Here is a 17,763-nt window from a genome sequence, read left to right on the forward strand (position 1 = left end):
AGAAGTACTAAAATTATAGTTCTTCAAGTAGAAGATGAAACTGCTCATTTCAAGATGGAAAAATCTTTTCTTTTTAAAAAAAAGAGTTCCCCTAGAACTGAGATTCTTAAATGAACTTATAAAGAAATAACCTTGAGTTAACAATGTAAAGCAAGGAGAAATTAAAAGGGAAAAATATTTTTTTTCCCTATGCTTAAAAACATTGCTGAGATACCACAAAGAGGAATAGGAAGAAGACAAGCACATATAGGAAGCTAAAAATGTGTTCATAAAAGAATAAATCAAGAAGTGTATATAATGTTTCAAACAGAAAGCAAGACAAAAGTAAGTGTGCTGGAAAACAAAGGAAGCATAAATTTGGCTGTAAAAGTAATCTCCATTTTTTTCTCAGTACAAACCTGAAGTCTGCAGATTTTAGCTAAGCGAAACTACGATGCAGCATACATGTAATACTGGAACATCTAGGCATCCTATTACACTTCATGCTTAAATGATAATAGAGGTAATTTATTTGCTGAAAAGTTGGCCACCCTGAAGTTACAATCATTTTACTAAGCCACCGAGGCCCATGGTTTATTCTGAATTCTTCTGATGAAATGATTCTTGCCTCCTGCTGTATAGTATTGCCAGTAGTGAGAGAGCGAGTCAGGGGAGGAGAACCTCAAACACATAATAGGAAGCAAAGCTTTTCAGTTTTCATTCCACCACACACTTGAGGTGATGGAAACAAGCTGCTCAGGACCTGCAGAAGGTGTCTTGCAAGTGCACGTAACAGTGGATAACAGAAGTTCAGGAGAATGAAAGCCTCAAAATCCCCATTTCAGAATTGCTCATTGTGACTCACATGTGGGTTTCTGCCAGACCACACTGCAATGTGTGGCAAACAGACATTTATTATATTAGGAAAAAGACAGCAACAATATTACCTAACACATATAAGTAGCTCCAGCTTAACCTGATCTCCCTCATCGGCATGCAGTTTACTGTCTTGTTCCACACTGGTAAATCTCAGCTAGTTAGGTCTAGGCAGAGCATGCTAACCTGCAATTAAAGGTAGATAAAGTAATGCCTAAGTAGTCCAAATTTAGTTTACATGCTATTTATTATTATCCCTCTTGAGTAATGATTGGTTGGGTCTGTGGTCACCCTTTACCCACTGCATTTCTTCTTTCCCCTTGCTTGCTTTCTTTTTTCATTTTCTTTTGTGCTGCTTCTTTCGTACAGACTTAATTCCCACTCTGATCAATTTGGGATTCATAAGCCACTAAGTACACTCTTTTGGAAACATTATCTTCAGGGGATGATGATGAGGCACTTCAAGGGAGATGGTTACAGCAGCACATCATTTTCTCCTGTAGTATGTGACAGTGAGTGCTGTCACACCACACAAATAGGGTGAGTAGGACTGACTGAAGGAACATGGGGAACGGGTTTTTTCTCTGTGCCTTCATGCAGTCTTCCACATTTTAAACAAGCATTGTCCCTTCTTTATGAAAACATCTATAGCAGTTCCTCTGAGCTGCTTGAATGGAGTCTATCTCTGTCCATCTTTTATCAGGGTAGTGGGTTTTTTTTGAGACACTGTTGTGCATTATGTGTTTCTGAGAGGAACATAACCCTAAAAGGGTACCCTAAAGGCATGGCTGTGCAGCTCCCACATACTGAAGCAGGGGACTGTGTGTGTGATGAGCAAAAAATATAGAAGGAAATACTCCTTGATGGTTTTCTTTTTTACACAGTACTGGAACCAGATTTTTGCATACATAACGACAGTCCTATTTTTACCTCATCATAAATGACACTTCAACACCAACTGCCTAGAATCCAGTGAGAACACCATCTTTCCTTCCAGCTGGTTTTCTATGGAAATCAAGTCGATCCAGCAGACCTGCCTGTCAGACCTCCCACCTCACCACTTCTGAACCTGGTAGCCATTTCAACCCCATTAGAAACAACAGTAGAAAGCCTTACAGATAATTCAGTTTCTTAAGGGTTTGTAAAAAAAAAAAAGGGTTCAGGAAGGGAAGAAGTAGGCAAGTTGGTTCTCCCATGATTAAAAAAAGACTGAATGCAGTCCACAGGGGAAAGACGAGATGTGGCAGATAGCTGGAATTATAGCAATGGGGGGGAATTAGTAGAAATCCAGACTCCATTAGTCCTGCTGCTCATGAAATGACTTGTTTACGTAGACCTTACAAGTGTTTTTTTTTGAAAATATTTATTTTCTGACATTCTTCTATTACTAGTTTTTTCTTGATTTATACACCATCTCAGCCATTTTCCATCACTTCAGGAACTGAATCTATCATCTGTTGCAGAAACAAGTAAATCAGACCTGTTTTTCAATGGACTGGTTTTTTTGCAAGTACTTTCTTTTAATTGACTTGCAACTATCAAAGGCACAGAAATGACAGCAAGGATAAAAGCAACAATTTTCTAGCACAGTCTAGATTTGTCTGAGCATTCAGTTGTAATTTTTTTACATCTTTACTTCAAACCTGCTCCTACCATGAATTGCTTAATGATTTTGAGAGCTTTAAGAGCTCTGCAGGAAAACATTTGAATACACTCTCTATGTTTCCCTTGAAGAGGCAAGTACATTTCTTGGTGAATAGGAAAAAGAGTGCCCTATGTAATTATGACACTGTGAAGGTAGGGAAGAGTAAAAAAAAAGAGAAAAGAGAGAGAAGGAATGGAGAGGTAAAGGCAGAATGAAAGAGGGAGGCAGAAAGAGTGCTGCTTCACTAAGAAAATTAGTAGCTTGTAGTTTTTTTAAATCAGAAATCAATGAGATACATATTTCCTGTTGAAATGCAGCTCTGCTTTAGGAGCTGAGGAAGACAGCATTAGTGATTAGCTTTTTGAGATGGAGGAATTTAATACACCTGTGTTGGAGTAAAAACATTCCAGCCACAGCTTTTTCCATTAGAAGCAACATTTTGATGTTAACTCTTACTTTTGATATTACAAGCTCTGAAGAAGTTGATTAGCACACATGCTCATTGGTTTAGAAGCCTGCCCTCAGTGTTACAGAAAGTTCTCTTGGTTTATAAAAATCTTAATGCCATGCTATTTATTAAGACTATAAACAGATAAATGGAACTGTTTGGGTATTTCAGACATAGTCCAAAAATACCCTTCATTTTCACTTTCTGAGGTGCACTTCTAAGAAGAGGGCAGTTAAAAAAAGGCGGATGTACTAAAGAGTGTCCATTTTGATGGGCCAGTGCCTGGTTGCTGAAGACATTCTTTAAATTAAATGATGGAAACATGAAGACAAACACAAAACCAGATGCTGGTGTACACTAAGCTTTCTTACCTCATTTTTTTTTTAAACTCATCCCACAGAATAAATAAATTGAAAACAATCGCGTTGCAAATTCTTAGCATTTAGCATTATTTATTTTAAACAGTAGTTTTCACTCTTTTTGTTATGTTTGCTTAATACTAGCCTGTGACAAGATGCCTATTTATTTGAAGCACGCTTTACCTGTGTCTCTGGGATGATAGGACTATCTTCAGGAGAGATTCTAAAGAAGGTGGATAAAGGTGATGACACGATAACAGGGTTTGGCCTTACAAATCCACTCAGATCACAACTAGGAATGTCGTTCTCTTCTTTCTTCATAACCAGGGTATCCATGACATAAAAGACATTCCAGGGAATCCATACTGTGTGATACTGTGTCAGGAACGGTGATCGCTCAAACACCAGTGTCAGAGAGGCGCCACCATTCGCTACCAAGTCAAACCTAGGGAAAAAACCCAACAGGTCTAGCTAGTCAGCAAATTCCCAAAGCCATCCACAGGCACGATTTTACAGATTGATTCTTCATTGCACTGCACTGCTCTGAAGGCAGAATGGCTCTACTGGGAACAATGGAAAAATCAATTAAATTATATTACATAATACTGCATGAAAAGAATGGAGAGTTTGGGATGCTGCATTTAAATTAAGCAAGCTATTTTACTTCTAAAGTATATAATCAGCATGTTTTACATTTGAAGAATGTAAAAAGTACAACTTTAGCCAATCACTTTGTTCATTACTTTTGTTTCCATGATTTTATTATCGTCTTATTTTTACAAGCAGCTCTTCAGTAACGCTTTCACTGTCTTTATGACTTAGAAGTGCTTCAAAGGGAACTTACATTCCATCTTGGCGAGTTATTGTATATCCATAGTCTGGGTAGTGTAGAAATGAGACATTGACTCCAATAAGCGGTGTTCCATCAGCAGTTAATACTTGGCCCCTTATGACGGATGCAAGACTGTGAAAAAGATGCAGGATCAAATTACAAATTAGCTTTTACCATTTTCTTTTGAATGAGTAAGAGCTAGCAAAGTGAACCCACCCCTCCCATGGTGTCTATTACCATTAAAAGAACATTCCTGAAACTCTAACCCTTTTATGAGTTCACATAATTTGCGCTGTATAAACAAATGACTCAAAATCTACAGATAATAACTGAGTCTCAATACTGTTGATTTTAGTTCGGTTCATTTTGTCTGTACTGAATTCCTAAGACCAGAAATTCACTGAAGAATTTTAAGAACTTATAAGCTGTAGATGTTCCCACTGTAAGTCATACCTCTGGCAGACTCTTAAAGAACAACGTACTTTTCAATTAGTATCAAAGCAATCTGTAAAACTGCAGGGACTATGAAGTACAACATTTAAAAGAGCAATAAGGAACACTGGTGCAACAACTTTTAATCAACCGCTGTGCCCAAACACATTAATGCTGTTAAATTACTGCAAACGCTGTAGTTCTAGTGTAAATCATCTTCCTTCACTCAGTGAGATCCCAGACACCTGCTTCCTGTTACTGGTTTATTTTCAGGTCATTACTGCTTCGTAGAGCACCAGTCAAATAGTTTATGCAATTATACTGTCATGCACTTAACAGTTCTATTACATTAATTCATAATTTATATTATTTAGTGAGTTCAGTTTAAAAAGTGCAGCTTTGCTTTTCCTTCTGAAGTGTTTTCATTGCTTTGATATATTTCCAACTGTGCTAGCCCAAATCAACTGGTTAAATAAAGATTTACTTAATCATTAATGAAGTGCCCTGATAGAATACAGGTACTAAGCATGGCAAATACCTTCTGTAACCTACTAGTTTCGGCAATTTGAATTTTTCAGGAAATGAGATAAAATAAGCAAGAAATATGTTATGAGAAAAGGTCTTTGCTGAAAGTCCATGCCACAGATTTCGCAATTGGAGTGGATCTTTTCCAAATGGGAATCCCACACTCTTCAATTTCTTTTGTATTCATGAGTAAATGATAATTCATACTCACCTTTTATTAAAAGGACTTTCCCCAGGTATGACATGAGTGCTGTCTGCTCCAATGAGAAAACTGATCCGGTCATAAAATGCTTTGGCGGCTTGCTGAGATGGAGACTGTTGGCTTTGGCTGATAATATCTTGGGGATCAGGTAGGCCACGACAATAAGGTTGGTTTTGGCAAGAACTCTGCAAACAGCAGTCAGGATCCATACAGTCAACCAGCCCATCTGTTGGCAGAAAGTCACAGAAATGAACAAACTCTTCCTCCTGCCCCTTTGCATGTCAATGAGCCAGCCAGCAGAGAGATTAAAAAACCTAATTAGTATGAAAGAATACTAATAATTAAGATTTTAATGAATTCGCTTTCAATCAAGGAAAGAGAGTTTGTTTCCACTGAGTTCTTAAACTCAGAGCAAACCCATGCAAGCTGAAATATACTCAGCATCACGTATTTGACACTTTTCTGAAAACACGTTGAACAAATCAGAAAATAGAGGTGCTCAGGCTCTGCATACACTGTTAACTTCTAAATATTAAAACTTGAGGTGGGTCTAAGTAGCTTTTATCTGAGGTTATTTTGCTTGCTAGAGAAAAGAAACAAGTAACTCCCACTCTGCTGTGATCCTGGAGTTTTTTAGCGTGTACATGCTGCAAGTAGCTTTAAGTATTTCACAACATTTATCAGGGTGGATTCCTTTATACCTTGGCAGAAAGATTTTGTTGCCAATGGCAAAGGCAATTTCCACAACCATTTTGCATGAAAATGTACGAGAGAGCAAAATCTGTATTTAACATTTAGATTTTATTCTGAATAAACTGACGAGAGATGCTGGCCACTATAAACAAGATTTAAACACATGGCTGCTTTTATGCTTATGTATTGAAATATTCACATATAAGGAGCATTAGATCTGTCACATCACTGGAAATCTAATTTGGTGAAAGATTAAAATCAAGATCAAATTGGTAACTACTAATTTGTTGTAAGTAAAGTCATAAGGAAAATGAGCCTGGAAATGTCAGCTACAGAAAATTTCTAGATGAATGTAATATGGTATCACATAGCTGATAATTGTTTCCCCAAAAGAACAGCGAGACTGAAATAGCTCAAACATTTTATTATTCCATTTAGATTAGAGGGAGAGCTTGTTTGCTGCACTACACTGAAAAATATACCAATGCAGCACTCAAAGGAAGCCCAGAACTGCTTCACTCACAAAAGAACCTAGCCTTAGAGTAAAACTTCTTTCTGAAGGGAAAAATATCATGCACTTTTGTTCAATTATATATGTTGAAAGAGTGTAAGTAAACAGAGATCTTCTAAAGGTACTCCTCTAAGTACTGCTATGCTATGTGGATCAGTTAGAGGATTGGCAAAATAGTAAAGAACTGGGATTTCTATTATTTTGTGCATTGGAAATTCTTATTTAACTCAGCTGACATCAAAGTCAGTTCAGGGAAAATAAAAGGGATGAAAAAGTCGCCATTAAGTAGATAAAAGTTTAAACTTTTTTGTAAGAGAAAGAAAAGAACATTGATTTTTCCTGGAATGAGGATATGCCAGAGGGCTGTGTTGCCACTCAGATAGACCTCGACAGACTGGAGAAATGGGCTGACATGAACCTCATGGAGTTCAACAAACAGAAGTGCAAAGTCCACCTGAGGAGAAATAACCCCATGCACCAGTACATGCTGGGGGACAACTGGCTGTAAGGTAGCTTTGTGCAGAAGACCCTCGGAGTCCTGGTGGACACCAAATTGAACATGAGGCAAGCAACATGCCCCTGCAGCAAAGAAGGTGCCAGTGACATCTTAGGCTGCATTAAGAGCAGCCTCAGAGCTGGGGAGGCCACATCAGCAGCATGCTGTGTGCAGGCTGGGCTTTCCAGAGACACAGGCACAGACATACTGGAGAAAGCTCAATGAAGGGCCATGAAGTTTTTAAGGGCTTGACACATCTCCTACGAGGAAAGGCTGAGAAAGCAGAGAGTGTTCAGCCTGGGGAAAAGAAGGATTGGGGAGAAGAATCTTATCCATATGTACAGATACTTAATGGGAAGGTGCAAAAAAGACTGCCTTTCAGTCAAAAAAGACTGTCCTTTGCTGTCCAGCAAAAGGACAAGAGACAATGGGTACTGACTGAAACACAGGAAATTCTGTCTAAACATCTGGAAAACATTTTTACTGTGAAAGTGGTCTGACACCGTAACAGGTTGTCCAGGGAAATTTTGGACTGTCTATCCTTAGAGACACTCAAAACCCAACTGGACACAGCCCTAAGCCACATACTCTAGTTGACTCTATTCTAAGCAGGGGGTGGGACTAGATGATTCCAGAGGTCTTTCCAATCTCAAATAGCTGGACTCCTGTGATTTTCTAGTCTCATTCTTGTACAATATGAAACCCTTTCCTAGCTGAAATACCGATCTCCCTTGCTGGTCAGGCTTCAGAAGCCTGGATCAGTGACAAGGCTGGGGGTACAGATGGTTAAAGGCACGGTTTGGGGGTTTTATATCTCTGTATGGTCTCCCAGGAAATATTTGGTGCAGTTGCCAAAGAAATGCTCAAATTTCTTCATTCATCTTTGTTAGTTTATAAAAAGCAAATGTACATCTGGAGTATAGTCTGCAGGTCATAAAACTGCATGAGATTGACACCTTCTGAACTAATCAGCTGGAAATGCATTTTTACAAGCCTCTCTGCTAACATCAATCAGAGAAAGAATCTCATTTTCACCAGCCAAGATGCAGGGATATGCTGTTTGTTATTTTTCTGTGGAGTTTATCAGTAACTTGCCCAGGCGAGTGACGGATGGTTATGAATCTAGCTCCTTATAACTTGAGAAAACATTTTTCATTCTTTCTCTGTACTTATGTGGCTAGAGCTTCTAGTACCACTAAGTTGAGTACTCTATTGCACTGTGTGAAGCAGAGCAAAATTTCCTTTCCAAAATGGCTCTGCAAAATTATTGATGAATTTGTTTAGCCTGAAAAGTATGAGGCTTAGCTCAACACTAGCGTGTCAGTTATATCACTCAAATGTGATAGTGAAATTATAAAGAAAATAGAAACTCCTACAGCCAACTGGTCAATCACTATGAGTCTCAGAAGGCACTACTTATTTTATGTAAGTGGTTATTCTACATGCAGAAGATGTAATGACTACATTATTGTTTTCTTCCTCAAAAGCTAAATTCTAGCTGTAAAAATCTTGACTAATGTTATTTTTCCTGTTGTTGCAAAACGCACAGAATTGCAATGGAGCATGGCCTGTTGATCAGGTTGCTTGGAGAGACTAATAAAACCATCAAAACATTAAATGAGAGGAGTCAAGACAGAGATAAGACGTACCAGTGAGCATGTTTGCTTTTGAATGGAATTTAAAGGGTATATATAAAACTGCTGAAGGAAGAAAACTAGGGGGATAAAATAAGTCCTGAGCACAAGTTTTGCCCAGTGTCAAGGGGAGATCGTGACCAAGGACTTACATAAATCACACTGTTGCCAAATAAGTGATTATATATTTAGGGGACAGAAAATCTCATGAAGTAAAATTCACTGCCTGAATAAGGAGAATACAGTTTTGGAGTTAGGTTCCTAGTCATCTCACCAGGATGGTTGTGGCACACTAAGGCAAGAGGCTAGAAAGGACAGAAAAGTGTATTAAGAAATCTCAGTTATCTTCACATAGCTCAATTTTACAGCAGGCTACAATGAACAGACTCAATTATAGACACCAAAAATGACTGCCTCTAGGAGCAGCTGGTTGGAAAAGCCACAAAAGCAGAAAAAGCGCATGTTTTATTCCTAAGCAATGCACAAGGTCCTTGTTCAATGTGACTATTGCAGTATCTCTATAAACATACCTACACCGTACTCAAATTCAACATACCTGCTGTAGTGAAGAAGCCTAAAATACAAAGTGTTGGATTCTAAATAAGCTGTCACTCTAGAAACAGATTGTGGAGTCACTGTGGATAAATACTATGGATATATCAACCCAGCACTCTCCACAAACCACAGATGCAATAAAAAACGTGAAGAATAACGGGAAGCATTGGAGCACAAAACAGAGAACATGACCATGCCACTCTATCTGTCCTAACTGAAGCACAAAGCTCCTGGAATTTCCTGAGCTTGGGTTATCTTTGTACTTAGTAACCCTTCTGACATTCAAAACGTTCTGTGGCAGTCATTTCCTACTTTAATTAGCAGCCTGATAGTATATCAAAGAAAATATAAGTTCACAGTTGTCCTATTACATTCTTTTGCTAGGCATTTGCCACTATGCAAGTCATCCTTAACGAGAAAGAAAATGATCCGCAAGACTCCCAGAAATCTGCATTAAAAGGCAGATGAGTAATAATCATCCCATCATGTGTCAATAGTACCTAGAAGGGAAAATGATCAAGTATGCCTTGATGTCATTAGCATTTCCTATGGAGAATATTCCCATTGAGGTCCTTGGGATGCTCATGTTCACAGAATTTGAACAGTCAGCCCCAGAAAGAGCTAAGAATCAAAGGAAAAGCAGACATTGCTAATAATTAATAATATTACTATATGAAATATATTTTATCCAGTGTGGGATGAAACAGAAACATTAACCACAGCATATTAATTAGCTAACAACCGAGATCATTTTAATTACATAACCACTGACCCTGGTTTGAAGTAAATCACAATACCTGCAGTCATGGTATAAAGGCAGCATAAGTGCTCAGATAACCTAATCTCCCACAATACACAAATATAGCAGAGGCATCCTTGTGCCATTCCCTGCAGCTGTCTGGAATTTGAATGGCTTGCTCAGGAGATTAGTGGGCTGATTGCAGGTACTTTTGGAAAGGGAAGAAACACTGCTTCTCTTTCCAGGTGGGTTTCTGGCAAAAAAAGACTTTCTTTTCCCAGTTTTGTTTGGTATGCTTCCAGTTTTTAATTTAATTTAATTGGTATAATTTAACCCTTTTCCTCAGCCACTAGTTAAGGACTGCCATGAATATGCTCTGTACTGAAGCATATTAATAAAACTAAGGTCTACTGAAAGAGAAAGGCCAGTGACAAATGGCTTTACATAGGTCAACCATTTGGACAATCCCTTCCTCATACATAGGTCCTTGATGTCTGTAAAGGAAATAGTGAAAAAATTTGAGAGAAATAAGTCACAAAATACCAGTATTAAACTTTTTTTCCCAGTATTGTTCTTTTTGCTTGAACTTTGAGTCATCCTGTTTGATCCTTCTGCTTCAATTCCTTGGTCCTCTTCCCCTTTTCCTCATGAACAGGTATTACTGTTTTCAGTCTGAAGGACCATCTTCTTTCCCCTGGTTCTCGTTTTGTTCACTCCTGTTCACCTTGCTCCTCCTTCCTCCCACTGTTCTGTTACCTGCTCTTGTCTCTTCCTCTGATATGTCATATCCTTCTATTATCTTTAATGTTTACTGAATCTGTTTTAGTCTATCACTGGGCTTTCAACATTTTTCTCTTACACAATCTATTTTTTCTTCCACGTTGTTCATGTGTTAACCTAGTTTCTTCTCCTCTTTGCTTTGTCTCTTTTCATGCTTTCAGGATTCTCTTTCTTCCTTATATTTACAATCTCCCGGCCCACCTGAACTGAATTCCCCAAACAGCATATCACTATATGGAAATGCTGTGGCTAATCGTTCCACTTGCTCCCTTCCTACATGCAGAAATTCAGCTTCACGCTAGCTCAGATTGCATATATCAGATTGCATGATTCTTTAGTCCCCTGAAAGCACAAAGCTGACTCAAAATATACAGTATGCAAAAATCAAACAATGTGCAAAGCAATAAACAGCAGCAGTGTTTTAACTGTGTTATTTATTTTCCTCGAGAAGTAAATGCTGCTGTTATTTATAGTTTCTGATGTCTGAGATCCCAACTTCAGTTGGGGTGTAAGAACGTACAGCCGATCAGCAATGACAAAGGCATACGCACCCCAAAGCTGAAAAACAAAGTCACAGATGACTTTATCATCACCCAGAAGCCCTACTGGAGTTTCTTATCTCTGCTCTGAATCTGAAGGTGCTAAACAAAAAGAGTTGTTGATGTGAGAAGGGGAAGAAAGACAATAAAAGCATTATGCTGATCTAATATTTGACTGCATTCATATTTAATCTTGTTTTTGTGTGGGTTTTTTTTTTCTGTGTGATTCTGGAGTCATGCCAAAGTAAGCCCCTCTACCTTTCCCACCCTGCAACAGTGATAGCAGATTGATTCCTTGAGTCAACACTCCTGCCTGCATCTTGCTGCAGACTGTTACCTGTCACCCGAATGACAGACTGCAGAAAAGCAAGCCAAATAAAACCAAACCAAACCCCAAAACTTCTGGGAGCATCCTGTCAGTTATCTGAGCGTTCACAGGCTATGGAGGGATAAGATCTCTGTAGACTGGCCAACCAATTGTTTCCAGCAATAGTGTCATGGGTCAGAACATAAACTCCCTGTTCGGCCTTTTCTCTTCGGATAATTTCCTTGTGAGGTCACTGAAAATTTGAACTCTTTTCTTTTCTTGCCTTCCACTACAGTTCACTGAATTGAGACTATGATTTATTCCAGTATAAAAGAACACTGCAGGGAAGCTAAGGTGACACCCATCATTTTGTAAGTACATATCTCACCTGTCATAAGCAGCTTGAAAGGCTTTGCTGATACGCCATATAAAAGCACTGAATACTGCAGCATATTCTTACAGACAGAGGAGCTAGTAAAATGCATGTATGGTTCTCATGGCCGTATTTAATCACCTGACTGTAAAATCTCCATTCCTCAACATGTTACCTCAGTGTTAGAGATCCAGCTGCTATATCTTACCTCCTTCATTGTCCTTACTATCAGTGCAGAGGGTTTCCATGGCCACGTCACAGCCCGCTCCCCTCCATCCTGGCTGGCAGACACAGTGCCAGCCGTTTTGGTCGAGCGTGCACCTCCCATTGCTGTTGCACAAGCCAGGGCAGCCCTCTGTTGAAACAGACAAAGAAGAAAAATCACAAGTGATTTAAAGACTGCAATTCTATGAAAAGAAATAAAAATACAAACAAGGGACACTTACTGGGAACAGGCCTTAAGAACAGCACAAATACTGTAATTGCACATGGAGTGGAACAGCAACATTACCTGGGGAATGTAATTCTTAACAAAGTGGCATCTTTGATTAGCCTGACACTTGAGACACCACTTACCTGTACAGGCAGGAAATAAATGCACCAATCCTCTAAATACCTGCAGGCCAGACAAAATTATGTTTGGTTTTTAATTTTTTTTTTAATTTTTTTTTTCTTTGGCAAAGTAACAAGAGATGAGTGCATAGTGCAAACATAGCTCTGTAAAACGAGGCATTTTTCTGTGCTCATAGAATAGATCATTATTTGCTCTATGCAGTATTGGTTACTTGGTGGCACAAATGTTTAAGCTCCCTGTTGCTATGAACAAATCCCTTCAAATTCTTAAGTAGGAAAATGGGTATGATTTTAGTCACGTAATAAAAGAAAGCATTAACTTTATCTGGTCTCAGAGTTGCCGTATATTCATGTGAAATTACAGTGCGCTAAATAATTGCACAAAGTATAGGCCAGTTTTAATGACTATACTTTATGCCAAAAATACATTCCTTTCCACAGAATAAGCAAAGCCCAGGAAATAGTGAAGCAGCTTAGCATCTATTCTAACAAACACTAGGATTCAGGCTGCATACGGATGGGACAGGACCAACAGGATTTCCAACTAAATGTAATAGCTGTGCGTATTTGATTACTTAGGACGGACAAAATGAAATACCATAAGGACCACAATAAAACATTGATAGACTGAACAAAAACACGGTAGTGACGTGCTTCAAGACAGATAGCAGAAAGTGATTTTTTGTGACAATCTCCCTAAGGCTTTTGTGCTGTTACCTTTATATCCTATCTTGTCTGCTTTTATGGCCAAGGAGGGAAAATTTGGGAAACAATTAACATAATTTAATATATCCAAAATCGATAATTGTTTTCAGTCTAACATTGCATTAAAAAAACAGTATCTGTCACTTCTTAGTGATGAAATCTGGCATGCAGCCAACATGATCTGTATGAGGATGACAACACTATAAATATGTAGATTTTGGTGTTCCTTCTCTATGACTATGATAAGACACTGACAGAAGCAAGTACAGATATGGCACTAAGTATCTTACAAGAAGGTGGCTACAAATCTGGTAATTTTGGACACAACAATTTTCTGTAAACATTTATCCAAAAAGCCTAAGTAACTGGCTAACCATTTCACTTTGTAGAACTACTGTTTTTGTGAACTAATCTACTGACCCATTTTAGTCAAGCTCAGTTGAATTTAGAACAGTCTTTCAGAGGCAATAGTTTATTTTTTTGTTTGTTTTAAAAACTTTTTAATTTACTGACTTATTTCAACCACGTAGCTCCAAATTACAAACATCTGCAGAAAAGAAGTTATAAAGGGTGCTTAACTCTTGTCAAATTACTTAGAAGGCAGAGATCAGGAAAACCTTTTATGAGGAAGGATGATGATGCTACAGTTATAGATATTGCGCCATTATGTCAGGCTGAAATCAGCCTTGCTACTGTTTCAGACTCTGGTTGCTGATAGTATTTGTTGATGAACTGAGAGGTATTTCTTTCTTACTCTTTTATCTGTTAAATTTATGTAAGACTCTCATATTTAATTGCAACACTGACAGTGTTTTAGGAGTCAGCTGGGTACACTCAAGACTTCTTGTGTGAAAGCCTGGATAGTGCTGTGAATATCGTCTAATACTCTAATGAAAAAAAAACCAAAACCACAAATAAGGAGTAAAGATACTCAGGGAAAGAGGGGTAGGAATATTTCAAACATTCTTCTAAATCAATTTTTTTCACCATAACTGAAGATACAAGAATCTTTGCTGTTTCATGTTAGGCTTTTGCATCCTTGAACTTTTTAATTGAAAATGTTGCATAGAGTAAACAAGCTTTTTTCTAACTTCATACAAAACACAAGTCATAATTTCCTATAGATTTTCTATATTCAGATAAAGAAAAGCTTAAAAGCCTGGGGTATTCTATTGATCTCTCTATATATAAGCACACGCATATCTATAATTAATCTGTTCTTTCGAACTAATGACACTTGTTCTGTGACAAAAATATTGCTTTGCTTTGTTTCCTAAATGTTTACAGCTTTGCAGGTAGAGGCCCAATGACAAAACTAACAAAGATAAAGCACCAAACAGCAAATGAATACTATCTTCAGTTTTTGGTTCAAACAAAATCAAGTACACATATACAGTTTGTATATAAATGTATAATCACTGATAAATTATTATTACATAACATAAGCAAGATTTCATTTTAATTTAAGATGAGCTGAAAGTCATATGAGTTCAATCTATAATTCATGGAATGTAAGTGAAAGAAGATTCTTTTGCCCAGACTAGTATGTTTGTAACTATATAGTCATATAAAAAAAGTACATGTAGGTATAGGCATGTCATCAAAGAGCAAATATACAGTACCTTTCACTATCTTATCCAAATAGTGAGCTTGAGAATTAAAAAGAAAAAAAAAAAACAGACAGACATTTCAGAAGTGTCACATAAAACAAGAATTGTTCAGAATTCACATGCAAATCAAGCAGGTGCACCTGAGAGAGAGGTCTTACATTACAAAATGAGAATGTATTTCAAAGCCTTTAAAAATGCAAGAAATTGTCTTTTCAGCAAACATCATCACGATTCAATGAAACTACTTCAGAAAGGAGGCCTGCAGAAAAAAGAGAGAGATGCTGCCTTTCTGAGACTATGTTTTTCTTCTGGCTTCTCTCAACATGCTTTGATTTTTACATATAACAAAAATATAATCAAAGCTAGTTAAAAAATCCAATTTTCAACCCAACGTAAGAGTAATTACTTAGCTTATGAGCTTTAACACACTGACCATACTGGAAGATCTTTTATTTCAGGTCACGTATGACTCTGACAGCATAACCAGCACACTATCTCAATTCCGACTGGATTAGAAGGAAGCTTTCTTCTGCTTCAATTCAGCCAGAGTTATTCTTCCGAGCACACGCACCAAGTATGCAAATAAGTTAGAATATATATATGGGATGGAAGAGGGCACAGTGGGGTTAGTAGCGTGGTGATCCATTTCATTTGGAAAAATGGGTTAAAATTAAACATAGGCTTTAGACATATAAAAATAAATATAATGTAAGAGAATAGCAAGAGTTTTGGTTTTTTTTCAAGTTATGACACTTAAAATTTCACAAAAAACATTTGAGCAGGCAGGCAGATAGATGAATGACAGACAGAGCACAAGGTAGGTTTAAAACAGCAGGCCCTGATTTTAATACACAAAACACAGCAGCGATTGGTTACACTTTCTTACGTTCAGGAAACAACTGCAGTTGCATTAAAGGGGTTAATATAGCAAAACCATGTAGTACACGTCCACTGCAGGCTACAAAATGCAGCCACATGCACATAAGGTGGCAGGGGTATTACAGACCATTGCAGTGGAGACACACTGAGCTGGGTCAACAATGTTGGATTCCATTCGGGTTTTGCTGTGGCCAAGGCCTTTCAACAGAGCCCTCATGGGCTCTCTTCTTTTCAAAATCTGAACTTTTCTAAATCCCTGCTGGATGATGGCTCCTGTCTGGGAAGTACTCTGTCACTTGCTATTGGTCCTTAGCTTTGTGTCTTGGGTGAATAAAAAAGCCATTTCCAACCATGGCCTCTCCTCCAGTTTGGATGAATGGGAAAAACTCTTCCCAAGCTCAAGGAGGGAGGTGATGAGATACGTAGTCACAAAAGCCATGGTCACTGCTATGACTAAGAGGAGGAAACTCAAGTGTCAGGTGTTCACAGTTGTTGGTTTGGTTTTTTTTTTTTTTCCCCTTTTTAAATATTTTTTCTATAGAGGTAAGGTTAAAGGGAGACAGAGAAAGAAGATGAAAACATCAATTACAGAACATTTAGAACAGCAGCAACAAACTAAAAAGCTTTTCACATTAACCACAAACAAAAAGAAAAGTGATACATCTGCATTTCAGGGTGGATCAAATTCTTCCTCTTACTCATCCAATATAACTCCCCTTGCTCCTACACAGCTGCTCTTAGAACAGCATGTAGTATGTGTGGAGGAAAAAACGCTTTATTTCATAAAATGGAAGCAATTAGGTAAGGCAACTGAAAATAATCCCTGCAATCCCAGGTCCCCACATGCTATTTCCTTTCAGAAATCCAATCTGTATTTAAAAAAAAAAGGATTAAGAAAATGCTTTTGAAGATTTCTTGTACCCAGTAGTCTTACAAGAAGCCACTTCCAGACCATAAAATTATAATTTTCAGAACAAGCTCTACCTTCCAGTATCCTTTTACTTATGGTCAGTTGACAGTAAGGACAATGTTAGAAACTATTCTGGTTAACATGCAGAATCCTAGAAGAATAAAAAACCAGAAAACAAGTGACCAAAAATAGTTTAACTTTGAAGTTAAAGCAGTGAAGTTTAAATAGCCACGCTGTCTTCCTTATCCATGGCACTGCAAACAGGAATGAACACAGCTTTGTGCGGAAGCACATAATACCAGCCTTTTTACTTCTGTATAGAGAATTCTGGGTGGGATTTGGAGCACTTCAGTAGGATGGAGCATCTCAGCATGGTGCTCCCTGGCAAGATATTTACACATCTGGCACATGTGTGCTATGTTAACTCCTTGAAAAATCTAATGAAGAGATCAGACAATATACCTACAAGGGTTTTCTTGCAGGTGATGACTGTGACATTTAAAATCTTACTATTATGTCCAGGAGTAGAGGGATTTTGTATAGCTCCAAAATGCAGAATAACAAAAATGAAGATAAAATTTGTGCAACTTCTAGGATAGTCAGAATTCAAGAAGATGTAAGTGGCATTCAAAATTAATACAACATAAAATATAAATCAATAACATAAAATATAAATCAATGTGTGTGGATATTTATATAACTATGTGGCAGACAAATGTATTTTACAAAGAACTGATAACTTCAGGCAAATTCACATTTAACACAGCATATTTCATAACTAGTCAGAACCCTGACTTTTAATTTAATGTCTCCCATTAGTTTCCTTTCAGTGTCCTCCTTAGATTATTCATATGCTCCAGGTATGACAGAATAGCCACAGAATAAAAGTACATATTAAATCCATTTACCCCAATCAGCTCCTGTTTAAGTCAGCATGAGTCACATACCCATTGATTTGATGTTCCTTAATTGGTACATATAACACTGCTTTATTCTGATTATTCTGTCATAAAGGTTTATAAGGGTGACATGCTTCTAAATACCGTATAGCAGATTTATATTTTTTTATTTACATTATTATCCTCCACCAGACAACTTCACTCACCATAACCTTTGTAACCTGTACACTAGACTACAACATGCCACATACTTTTTGTAGTG

General features: G+C 37.7%; 1 protein-coding gene across 6 annotated transcripts in view; it reads right to left on the reverse strand.

The window, feature by feature from the left end:
* The window catches only part of TENM3 (teneurin transmembrane protein 3), a 1,300,329-nt gene that overhangs the window by 50,457 nt on the left and 1,232,109 nt on the right, over positions 1-17,763 (reverse strand). For all 6 annotated transcript variants that reach the window (XM_061372205.1, XM_061372214.1, XM_061372239.1 and 3 more), the window contains 6 exons: positions 14,826-14,852; positions 13,216-13,233; positions 12,134-12,280; positions 5,308-5,524; positions 4,152-4,271; positions 3,491-3,752 (listed from right to left, as the gene is read on the reverse strand). In XM_061372205.1, the coding sequence (XP_061228189.1) occupies positions 3,491-3,752; positions 4,152-4,271; positions 5,308-5,524; positions 12,134-12,280; positions 13,216-13,233; positions 14,826-14,852 (791 nt within the window). The remainder of the gene's footprint in view (positions 1-3,490; positions 3,753-4,151; positions 4,272-5,307; positions 5,525-12,133; positions 12,281-13,215; positions 13,234-14,825; positions 14,853-17,763) is intronic.

Source organism: Neopsephotus bourkii, unplaced genomic scaffold, assembly GCF_033783945.1.
Source record: "Neopsephotus bourkii isolate Nb327-2 ecotype Australia unplaced genomic scaffold, CSIRO-AGI_Nbou_v1 NB_168, whole genome shotgun sequence".
Classification (NCBI taxonomy): domain Eukaryota; kingdom Metazoa; phylum Chordata; class Aves; order Psittaciformes; family Psittacidae; genus Neopsephotus; species Neopsephotus bourkii.